This window comes from Carlito syrichta, unplaced genomic scaffold (genome assembly GCF_000164805.1).
Source record: "Carlito syrichta isolate Samal-C Ts95f unplaced genomic scaffold, Tarsius_syrichta-2.0.1 Scaffold307024, whole genome shotgun sequence".
In the NCBI taxonomy this organism is placed as follows: Eukaryota; Metazoa; Chordata; class Mammalia; order Primates; family Tarsiidae; genus Carlito; species Carlito syrichta.
In genome coordinates this window covers 265,253-277,521 of record NW_007251120.1, presented here as the reverse complement: position 1 = coordinate 277,521, position 12,269 = coordinate 265,253, and the positions used below count along the sequence as shown (strand labels likewise).

Genomic DNA, 12,269 nt, shown 5'->3' with positions numbered 1-12,269 from the left:
AGCTGGGCGTGGTAGCGCGCGCCTGTACTTCCAGCTACTCGGAAGGCTGAGGCGGAAGGATCGCCGGAGCCCAGCGGGTCGAGGCTGCGGTGGCCGGGAGCGGCCACTGCCCTCCAGTCTGGGCGACAGAGTGAAATTCCATTATTATAAAAAACCTGGATCCTTCCCAACCCTAGGGCTGTCTTTGTCCCTTTTTTTTTTTTTTTTAACCTTTAGTGTTCCTTCTGATGTTTCTGTTGTTGCCTTGTTCCTTGTAGTTCTTTTGAAGTTTCTCTCACTGCGTATGCTGTTTCTTAGCCTAGAGGCGCATTCTTCTCGCCAGACTAACATCTCACCCGTTTGTCAAGGTCAATCTCCTAATCACTCCATCTTGAATTCTCCCGGGGACCCTAGTCAGGCCGACGGCTCCTTCCTTGTTGCTCCCCCCGGCACAGCTCCAACCTCCAGCAATTACCAGAGCTCTTCCATCCGCCTAGCGTCGGAAGTCCGTTTTCTCACTCCCTATAGGAACCACACCCGCCGCCCCGAAAACGTTTCGGTCCACCTGCGGCCGCACGAAGGGGCCGGGAAGAAAGTCACGCCGCTCCGCCCGGCACGAGCACCGGCGCCCAAGGAGGCGCCCGCCGAGTGACGTTCGGGGGCCGTCTCTTCGGCCGGGAAGCCTCGGGCGCGGCGCCCCGGCGCTCCCGTGCGCCGAGCTTCGCCAGGCGGGACGAACCCGGCCGGGCGCCCCCGCCTGGCACCGGAGACACCGCGCGGCTGCGCACCATCGAGGCGGCGGCAGCTAGAGAGGCCGGCGGGCTCCGGGGCGCCGCGGCTGCTGGCCGCAGGGAACGCGCACCGGGCGGACCCAGCACCGCGGGCCTTGTAGCCATTTTGGGAGGAAACCCGGATCGCCTCCCCGGGGTGCGGCTTCAATTTCAATAACTTTATTGGTGGTCAAATTCGCGGGGACCGCCATCGCGAAGGGGAGGGGGCGCACCGCCGGAGGTGATCGGGGTGGGGGCGCCCCCGGCTGTGGGCGCAGAGATGCGGGGGCGGTCCCGATAGCGGTTTCCCGGAGCGGGGGGCAGCGAGGGGCCCTGGGGATTTGAGGGCGTTCCTGTGGGCCTGGAGGGAGGGGACCCCGGCACTGCTCTCCTGGGGCGAGGGTTCCCTTGCCTGGGTCGCATGGGCGGGGCTGGGGGGCGCCCCTGACGCGGCGGCTGGGGTGTTCCCCGCCCGGTGTCGTTCCCCGCGGCAGGTGGCCCCTGACACTAGCTGCAGCCATGGGAAACACCACCAGCGACCGAGTATCTGGGGAGCGCCACGGCGCCAAGGCTGCACGCGCCGAGGGCGCTGGCGGGCATGGCCCCGGCAAGGAGCACAAGATCATGGTGGGGAGCACGGACGACCCCAGCGTCTTCAGCCTGCCGGACTCCAAGGTAAGCGTCCCCACGCCTCCAGTTTGTGGCGATGCTGCTGCGGGCTGGTTTCAGCGCTCCTCCCCCGCTTCTGGGTTCTTTCTCCGCACACGGAACTGGGTTACGGTTTTTTTCATTAAAGGGATTTTCCGGGGACAGAGGTGTCGGATGGAAATTCCTCTTGCGCTGCTGCCTCAAAATAGGATAGTGAGGCGGAGTTCCTGTTTTCTGGTGTTCTGACTAATCTGCTGGCTACATTTTTAGGAGGGGAGCAGTAGACACCTCCTGCCCCCATCCTTGGTTCTCCTAACAGGCACCGGTGCCCTAGCGTGTTGCTGAATTTAGAGGTTGTAAACCTTGGTGGAAAAGTTCAGAGGGAACATTGCGTGAGCTGCTGACCATAGATGGTAGTTTCTCACCTTTGCTCTGAGGCGGCTAAATGAATGTTTTTTCTGAAAACGCCTTTTAACTGTCATTTTTGCCTTTCTAGGAGCTCTTCACTTGTGATTGAGCAGCAATCACTTGCTTATTTGAATACTTCCTCCTAGTCTTGGGGATCAATAAAGAACATTATTTGGTTGGTTGCTCAATTTTTGTCCCATACTTTATAGTTGTGGTGCCTGGGGCTGTGCTGCTTTCACGCCCAGCTGCTTCTCAAGTGGGAGAGTAAGTGGGGCTTTCTCCACTTATCAATATTTCAAAATGTGGCGGTGACTGAAAACGACAACCCACACCTGCCCTGAAGACCTTGCTCTCTATTCCAAGGACTTTCAGAAAGAGGGCAACTTTAGAGGCTTTAAAGAGTAAACATAAGAGTATTATTTGCCATATTGGTAGCACATGAACTTTGGGTTCCCTGGCTTATTTTGGGGGGTCCCAATTGAGAACATAATTACACAGAGAGAAGTGAGAGTGATTGAAAGCATTTCTTGGGGTTTTTTCTTCATTCCTTCTTCCTCCTGAGGACTTCATCATTTGGGTTGTCTACTCAGCCATCTGAATTTAATTCTTCAAAGCTTTCTTAAGGTGACCTGCCTCACTGTATTTTTACCCTTTTCATACGTTGATGACTCAGGATAAGTACAGTGTATTTGTAAAACTGACTGCAGTAATTAGTGTCCTAAATAAAAGCCAGATTGCTCTGTCTGAATTGGAGCCTATTTTGGATCATTCTTTTCCTCACTTCAATCTTGCCATTTGTGAAATAAGAAAATTATTCAGGTAATTTCTTAAGGTCTCATCCAAGTCTTAAAAGTCTCATTCAAAATTTTATTGTTCTCAAATCTATCCTTTTTATTTCTAACCACAACGTTTACTTAAACACCATCAATTAAAGTTCTAATTGTTATTTTGCCCCCTTTCCTGATAGTTTTGCTGACTAACTTCAACAGTCGTTCTGCAGGTCAGCTGCATTCATTCCTACCACAGAAATGTCAAGTCATAAATGAAAAGGCTATGCTCCAAAGCTTAGACATATTAATAGTTTGTAGCTTTCAAATTCTAAACTGAAAATCGTGTCATAAAAGTAACAGAAATAGCGGAGGTGGGTTTCAAATGCCAGCCTTTTTCAGTAGACTAATTTAATGGTTCTCAATCCTATTTGCACATTAGAATCACCTGAGATTTGTTTAAATACTTTATGGAAAATTTGAAACATTTACAAAGTAAATGAACTCTTTATTCCTGCCACCCAGTTTGAACAATGATCCAATCATGAATGAATGTATCCCTCCATACTCCAATCCACTGTCCCCCCACCAATTATTTTGAAGCAAATTACAGACATTATATCAAATATTATTTCATCTGTAACGTTTTAGGATGTACCTCTAAAGAGGAGTCTTTTTTTTTTTTCCTTTGTCTGTTTCAACACAGTATTATCTGGGAAGCTTTTCAAAAATAGAATTTTCAGATCCTATATCTGAATCAGAATCAGAGGGTTATGCTTATTAGGCATTTGTACAAATTCCAGTAATTATAATGTAGGCAGTCAGGCAAGAGTACATTGCTCTGAGAATATGGAGACTGAGGTTTTCTCTTAAGCCAATTCCTTTTAAAATGTGAAAATTCTTTCAATTCTTCCTCCATTTACTTTGGATTATGCTGTTACTAATGCCTCATACTGTAACATTGAAGAATATCAAAAGACAGTATGGAGGTAAACTATCTTAACCATTTTGAAAAGAATGTTCAAAAGAATAAGCTAGAGCTTTTTTATTTTTAAAAAATTGACATTATTTTGACTTAAAACTGTACAGTCTTATTTACTTATTTACCAGTGCCACTTAAAGACAGCCCAAAGGGGTCAGCAGACTTTTTATATAAATAATGAGATGGTAAGTGATTTAGATTATGTCAACCATACAGACTTTGTCATAACTACTCAGTTTTGCCACTGCAGCATTTAAGTAGCTGTAGGTAACAGGTAAACAAATGAGCATAGCTGTTTTCTAATACTTTATAAAAAGCATCTGGCTTACTGATTATTTGCCGCTTCTGGTCTAAAAGGGTGGTAATGAAAAGAAGTTAATTTTCTTCAGGATCCTACAAACCTCATTTGATCGTAGAACTGATTTTGATAAAGGAAGCTGCATTTTTTATCTCTTGCTCCTTGAGTCTCCAGAATTTTCATTCCTACTTCTGAAGTACTTATATAAACATGGCATAGGGGAGCAAGTAAGATTTCATAACCATTTTTCAACTTAAATCAGGAATCTGGTTTTTGAATTTTTAAAGTCCCTTCTCTTTGTAACCTATTAGCTGAAATACCGCTTATGAATTTTGGTATCTCTAACTTTCATAACAACTGATAATTTAAAAAAAATTTTATTTTAAAGATGTGGGGGACAATTTAAGGTTAGGTATACAAATGGTCATTGTACAGGAAAAGATTGGGCCTCACTTTGGTCCCTACTTACAACTGATAATTGACAGCTAATCACATTTGCCTGTGAAAAATATATGATTGGCTTAATTTTTTTTATAGAACCATACTTTGTTCTCATATTTTTTTACTAAGAGGGACTCAGAAATATATTATAACTGCCTGCCTATGAGTTAAACTGGTAGTAGGGAGTTAGTTTTTGTTTGTTTGTTTGTTTTGTTTTTAAAGGAAGATTGTTTAAGATTCTGAAAGGGTAATATATGCAGACTCAAAAGTTAGGCTATGATTTAGTCTGTGCTTGAGTATAAGCCATCTGACTATTTTTGGTCCTAGATGAGTTTTTAAAATTTTTTTTGAGTTGGGGTCTTACCCCTTCGCCCAGGCTGGAGTGCAGTGGCACACACGCTCACGGCCCCCCAGCGTCGACCTTCTGGGCTCCAGCGATCCTTCTGCCTCAGCCTTCTGAGTAGCTGGAACTACAGACGCGCGCTACCATGCCTGACTATTTTTTATTTTATTGTAGAGATGAGGTCTCACCAAGATGCCTGGACTGGTCTCAAACCCGCGGGCTCAGGCAATCCACTCACCTTGGCCTCCCAAAGTTCTGGGATTACAGGCTGAGCCACCGAGCCTGGCCAGAGTTCTTTTGCTTGATCAAAACCTAATTTAGTTGCTAAGTTGGGGGCTTATATCCTTAGTAGAAGCTTAGTACCCTCTTCTACCCTAGGGAGGAGAGTGACCATTTAAGAATTTTTGGGTCACAATTTATTCCAGGGATGACCTACTCCTTCTTACAGCTCCCTGGGGACAAAGAGTTTGTATCATGGCAGCAGGATTTGGAGGACTCCGTAAAACTTACACAGCAGGCACGGCCCACTGTTATCCGCTGGTCTGAAGGAGGCAAGGAGGTCTTCATCTCTGGGTCCTTCAACAATTGGAGCACCAAGATTCCACTGATTAAGAGGTAAAGACAAGTATCTTGGTTGAGTCTACAAGGTCCAGGAAGGAATAGTGGCCTGATTTCCTTTCTCTGAAGAGAGAGCTGGCTGGACTAATTTTCTCTACCTGCTAGGGACTATAAAAACATGCTCCTTTTTGTGACCACTTAACTATATCTGTGGAATTTTTGTTTTTAACCTCCTAGTGAGTCAGAGATGTTTTGCCATTTATACTATCATTGCCTCAGAGGAATTCCTAACAGCTTTGTGGATACAGTCTTTAGGATTGTGTTACACAAATCTTTTCTAGGCTTGTGGGAAGTCTTCTGTAACTGGTTGAGTCTTGTTTCTCGGACTTTTACACTAAAGCAAAACACATTGTGATGTTCTAGGTAGTAATGTTATTTGTTGCCTGCAAAGCTGTAATTAATTCTTTAACTGGCAGTCATAATGGCCCTTTATAGCTCATTTTCTAGAAAAGTTTCACTAAAATACAGGAAGAGTATTTTCTTGAGGCAGTTCTGTATCGTGAAGCTACCTATTATCTTATTTACACTTGTTAGGACCTGTTCTACTGGATCAAAATATTTGTGCTAAGGTGAACCATTCGGGGGAATTAATGTCTTTATTATTCTCTTCCAGATATTGGTTAAGAACTAAAGTTGTTGGGAAGGGCTAGAAAATACATGTCCAAGGTGATACAGAAAAGGAGAATGGTATTACAAATTATTCTTTATGCCAGGGGATATAGTGGCTTAGGGATATGGGAGATCATTGGCATGATACTAGGATTGCCACTTGTATTTTTTATTGTCTTCTAAAAGGAAGTTGTCCTGTTTGGCTTTCTGTTTTCTCCTGTAGCCATAATGACTTTGTTGCCATACTGGACCTCCCTGAAGGAGAGCACCAATACAAGTTCTTTGTGGATGGACAGTGGGTTCATGATCCATCAGAGGTAAGGCCTTGATCTCCAAGGGTAGCCATTGACTTAGCAGTCGTGTTTTAGCTGTCACTGCTGTCAGGATCAATGGGCAGCATCGCCCCTACACTGGAAGATTTCTCTCTTGATAAATAATGGAGGTATCAAAAAAAAAAAAAAAAAAAAGGAACCGCGTATGATTATGTTTGACTTTTAGTAAAAAAGGAAGGTTAGATGGAAGAGATGAAATTGAAAAAGGGATTCAGTGATTTTTTTTTTTTTTCTATTTACTATTTCAGCCTGTGGTTACCAGTCAGCTTGGCACAATTAACAATTTGATCCATGTCAAGAAATCTGATTTTGAGGTGTTTGATGCTTTAAAGTTAGATTCTATGGAAAGCTCTGAGACATCTGGTCGAGGTAATTTTGTAGTATTTGTTCTTTCTTGATGTGTCTTGTATTGCATGTTTCTTCCAAAAATTTGTTTAAATTTTGTTTTGTTTTTCCATTTCTCCTCAGGTATCTTCTGAATCCTATATATTTGTCTTTCTCCTGTAAATATTTAGGTCCCTTCTTCTAAAATCTCAGTTTAGTGTATCTTATTTCAAACTTTTAAATCATGATCTACAGTAAGAATCTGTTTTCCATTGCAACCCAGCACACACACACACACACACACACACACACACACACACACACACACATTCACCCACCCACTCACACTCGCAACTAACACAAGTCTCGTGGTGGAATGTTTGCCTTCATTACATGTGATGTATTCTTTCTCTTTTTTAAAACCCACTAATGGGCCACAGCCTATAGTTTTTGAAAAGCTATTTCTAGTAATATTTCAAGTTTTCCATGGACCTTTGGTAGCATCGCCCAGTAGAGTCTAGATATGCTTGGTTTGTCTTATTTAGCTGCCTCAGCTTAACCTTGTCAGTTTGAAAGCTCAGTTGACAGTTCTACAGTTTTCTGTATATATTATTTTGTATATAAGTGAGATTTTGTGAGATTTGGTAAATAATAATAATCCTTGGTAGAGAAAAACCTGTACTTTTATTTTCTCTTATATTGTTTTATCCAAGACTTTAATCTCTACCTACATTTGCTGTAACCACATTTATAATTGCCATTTTGTTACTTTACAGTAAGATCTATGACTGCCTAAAGACTTGTGCATTGTATTATTCTCAGTGAGCACACTTATTGTGAGTTCAAAGCCTGCCTCTATACTAACTAGTTTGCTATTAAGGACAAGTCTCAGCCTTTTTGATTTTGAGTTTCTTAACACTAAAATCAGGGGCTTAAGCCAGGTTCGGTGACTGAGTCTGTAATCCCAGCACTTTGGGAAGCCCGTGGGTTCAAGATTAGCCCTGGCAACTTGGCGAGACCTCATCTTTACAATAAAAAAAAAAAATTAGCCAGGCATGGTAGCATGTGCCTGTAGTTCGAGGTTTGGGGTGGCCATGAGTGTGCCACTGCACTCCAGCCTGGGTGACAGAGTGAGTCTCCAACTCAAAAAAAAAAAAAAAAAAAAATCAGGGACTTAGACTTTTTTCAGTTGAGGAGGCAGGGTATCTTAAGTGGAGCACATTTGAATCTCAAGAGAAGGGTGGCCTGTGCAGTTTCTCTTCATTTTGCTCCCTTCCTCCCTCCCTCCCTTCCTTCCTTCCCGTGTCTTTCTTTCCTTATCTTTTTTTTTTTTGGTCAGTCTCACTCTGTTGCCCAGGCTGAAGTACAATGATGATCTTGGCTCACAGCAGCCTCAATCTCCTAGGCTCAAGTGATCCTTCCACCTTATCCAGTGACTGCAGTCACATGCTACCACACCCATCTAATTTTTTAAGTTTTTATAGAGATGAGGCCTCACTGTGTTCCTCAAGCTGGTCTCGAATTCCTGACACATAAAAATTATAAATATTTATGGTATACAGTGTGATGTTTTAATACATGTATACAAAGTGAAATAATTAAGTCAGGGTAACTAGCATATTCATCATCTCAAACATTTATCATTTCTTTGTGGTGAGAACATTCAGAATCCTTTCTTCTAGCTACTTTGAAATATACAATGCATTCTTGTTGTCTGTATTCACTCTGTTTTGCGGCAGACCATTGACATTTAGTTCTTATAATGAACTGGTTATTAAAATCTTTTTCACTGGAGACTATAAAAATATTAAAATTTTTAAAATAAAAAAGATATCATATAGTTCTCTTCATTTTTGTCTTTTCTATTTTTGTCTGCATACTTTTTTCATTTTTTTGAGACATAATTTACATACCATAGCATTCACACTTTTGAAGTGTACAGTTTAGTCATTTTTAGTGTATTGTGAGTTGTAATTATCCCTACTATCTAATTCCAGAGCATTTTTATCACTCCAAAAAGAAATCCTGTACCCATGAGTAGTTACTTCTCATTCTCTGGTCTTCTCTATCCACAACCATAAATCTACTTTCTGTATTTATGGATTGCCTACTCTAGACATTTCATATAAATGAAATCCATTAGTTGATAGACATTTGGGTTGTTTCTACTTTTTGGCTATTATAAATAATGCTGTTATGAACACTTGTGTATAAGTTGTTTGTGTAGACATATGTTTTCACTTCCCTTGAGTATACACTCAGGAGTGTAATTGCTGGTTCATACGGTAACTTTATGTTAAACTTCTTGAGAAACTTTCAAACTGTTACCCAAAGTGGCTGTACCATTTAACATTCCCACCAGAGTGGGAATACTACGAAGCTTCCAGTTCCTTTATTTATTTGTCAACATTCATTATTGTCTGATAATAGCCAATCTAGTGAGTATGAAGTGATATCTTACTGTGTTTTGATGTGCAGTTCCCTCATGACTACCATATATATTTTGTCCTTATTGTTTCAATTATTGTTATATCAGTAGTCTTAGAGTTGATAACCTTATTGTCTGTTGCTTGGCTGGAAAAATCTAATCTTTTGACATCGTTTGAAAGTTTACAAGGCATCTTCATGTCTGTTGTCTCATTTGATTTTCTCAAAACATTGTGAAATTGTGGCAATGATTATTACATTTATTCTATGAGGAAACTGGCCATAGTGAAGGGGTTTTTCCAAGTTCATATAACTGATAAATGGAATAGTTCTTCCTTGAGTTTAGGTCATTGACTCCTTATCTCTTTGTCTGTCCCCCAAATCATGTTACCATGTTGAGGAATGTCATGGTTTATGCCCAGGATGACTCAGACTTTTCCTTTGGCTACTTGACAGCTGTAGACTCAACAGGTCACAAATTTATGATCCCTGACTTCTACTATATTTAACATTAGCTGCCACGTATTGGTAGTTTTCCCATGCATTCTTACTAATTCTCCAGCTTTCTCTCATTTGGATAAATACCTTTCAGATCTTTCCAGCTCACCCCCAGGACCTTATGGTCAAGAAATGTATGTGTTTCGATCTGAGGAAAGATTCAAATCACCACCCATCCTTCCTCCTCACCTACTGCAAGTTATTCTTAACAAAGACACTAATATTTCTGTGAGTATCCTGGGTATCGCTGGGACATCCAGGTGTCTCTAAGACCATTTGGGCCAAAGTTCAGCAATTCTAAGCCTGGGCCTGATGGTGATGGTAGTCTCAGCTACTTGGGAGTCTGAGGTCAAAGGATTGCTTGAGCCCAGGAGTTTGAGACCAGACTAGGCAACATAGCAAGACCCTGTCTCAAAAAAAAAGTCCACTAATCCTAGAGGTTGGTATTATTACAAAGCTGTTTTGAGATTATAAATCATTCACATATTGATAGCATTAATATTAATAGCAATACCTTTATCTGGGTCTGAGTTGTGGCTTCTTTGGGTACTGATATCAAAATTCATAGTTGTCTCCTAGTTGTAATAAAATCAGGGTCAGAGATAAGGATTGCTAGAGCCAATTTCTGAACTTCTATGCCAACATAACATAAAGGAGTACTTATCATTTGGGGATATACAAAAGAATTATAACTTTTTTTGGCATATGATTTACATCTCTATTCATTCTCCTTGACTCCTACTAAGATTATTTTTGCCTCTTAATACAAATCTTTCATAGGTGTTGTGGGCAAGAGTTTTATTTTAGCTCTATTGAGGAAGATAATAGATGTTGAGGCTTAGTGTTTCTATCCTGGACTGATAATTTTTCTAATTTTCTGTAATGGGATTGTATTATTACTATATATTATAGTGGGTACATTATTTAAAAGAGATCATGCTTTCCAGTTTAGAGTTTCTCAACAGTCACAAAGAGGAGTAAGAGGAGATGAGTAAACTGGTTTCCCTGTGCATTTAATTCCATTTAGTGATTTTTCTTTTCCTCTCTTAGTGTGATCCAGCCTTACTCCCTGAGCCCAACCATGTTATGCTGAACCATCTTTATGCGTTGTCTATTAAGGTAAGTAGTGGCCCTGGCTCTTCACAGTACTCCCCGAAATGAGAGGACAAGGATAACACGTTCCCCAGTGGTTACATGCTCTGCTAATTCACTGCAGCTAAAGTTGGCAGTAGTGGTCAAATTATAGAAAACTTTCTCTTTTTAACTACTGGGTTTTTAAACAAAATTCTCAGTCTCCATATCTGTTCTGGCTATCTGAATTGCCCTGTGATTGAATGGATTTTTTTGCTTTCCAGTTTTTTCTGGGTAGCTAGTACCCTTATACCACTTATTTAAGATTGAGTTCATAGCAGTAGGATTTCATCTGCAGAAAGAGCACGTTTAGTTTCTACTTCAAAGAATGCCTGAATGTGATATTAAGGTTTCCACTTGTTTTTAAAGGTAGAATGGAACTACTTTTAGGGGCCTCATTGGTATACACCCATGTGTTTGCATTTCTCCTAAACATGAGTTAAAAGAGAAATGTGACCCACCAGATTTGCCATATTCAACTCTAGAGTCCTCTTTGGTCTTCCTATTGCTATAGTATCTGTTCTGTTCTGTCTTTTTATGCCTTTGTGGTTTGGCAATTAGAATAAAGTTATATAGCTCTGTGGTTATCAACTCAACTGATTATCATCAGATCACCTAGGGAAGTTTGTGAAAACACAGATTCAGTGGCTCCAGACCCAGAGATCCTAAGTAAGTACATCTAGGATGGGCACAAGTAATTTTAAGATTCTTATATTTCTTAGATGTGTAGTTAGATTAGGGAAGTCAGTGATATGACCAACTTTAACAGACTATGTGGTAATATAGAACATTTAAATATACATTATTGGATTTAATTTTTATAATAAGCTTGTGAGGTAAGTTTTATTTTTAACCCCTGTTTTATAGATAAAGAAACTAAGACTCAGAGAAGGTCAGATTGCCAGTAAGTACCCGAGACAGGACTGAGGTTCAGTCCCTCTGTTCTAAACTCCATGTTCCTTCCTATGTATCATTGTGGGAGGTCTTTCCAAATAGGTCTTTCTCTCACCTGTTCCTATTTCCACAAAACCTTTTCTGGACATGAATTTTTTACCTGTCTTGTTTCAGTCATATTTAGGCTTAGTGTCATCACACTCTGTTCACAGAATGTTAGCATGAGAAGCATTTATTGCAGTTAATACAGTATGGGGGAAGATAGGAAGACACACTGGTTTCTAGATTGGATTTGCTTGGGTTCTTTGGGATCTGATGGAATTTTGCCTCCTGTAACTGTTCCTTGATGTCCCCAGTCCTACAATCTCCTCCTAGGGGACTTGATGTCCCCAGTCCTACAATGTCCTCCTAGGGTACATCTGTGGTCTGTAAGATAACCCAGAAAATGCTACCTCTCACTCTGTTCTTAATTGGTTCTGACCCAGGTAAAGGTTTTGATTATTGTGGTTCCACTTGGCTCTGACCCATTCCTGGTTCTCTCAGATTGTTTAAACTGTTTGGAATTTACCCATTGGATTGAGTGTCTTTCTAAAGATTTTGGGGTCCACTCTGTTCAAGGATAGAGGGAGATTACTAGGAATCAAAAGTCAGAAGGGACTTTTTGATTTCATCCCCAGTGTTAAGTGGAAATTAGACCTGCTTTGGGGCTTGGAAATGGTTTTTCAGAAGGATCATTTATTCTTATTGCATTTAACACCTTCTAGAAATGGATGCCAGGCTATTTCCTCCCCCCCCCCCCT

General features: G+C 41.2%; 1 protein-coding gene across 3 annotated transcripts in view; it reads left to right on the top strand.

Moving 5' to 3' along the window:
- Positions 1-1,182: 1,182 nt before the first annotated feature.
- The window catches only part of PRKAB2 (protein kinase AMP-activated non-catalytic subunit beta 2), a 12,291-nt gene continuing 1,204 nt past the window's right edge, over positions 1,183-12,269 (top strand). The window contains exons 1-7 of one of the 3 annotated variants that reach the window (XM_021715364.1): positions 1,183-1,424; positions 5,085-5,251; positions 6,087-6,180; positions 6,444-6,564; positions 9,539-9,672; positions 10,495-10,563; positions 11,443-11,479. In XM_021715364.1, the coding sequence (XP_021571039.1) occupies positions 1,269-1,424; positions 5,085-5,251; positions 6,087-6,180; positions 6,444-6,564; positions 9,539-9,672; positions 10,495-10,563; positions 11,443-11,479 (778 nt within the window). In that variant the 5' untranslated portion in view covers positions 1,183-1,268. The remainder of the gene's footprint in view (positions 1,425-5,084; positions 5,252-6,086; positions 6,181-6,443; positions 6,565-9,538; positions 9,673-10,494; positions 10,564-11,442; positions 11,480-12,269) is intronic. The other 2 variants (XM_008063761.2, XM_008063760.2) reach the window with 2 other exon arrangements.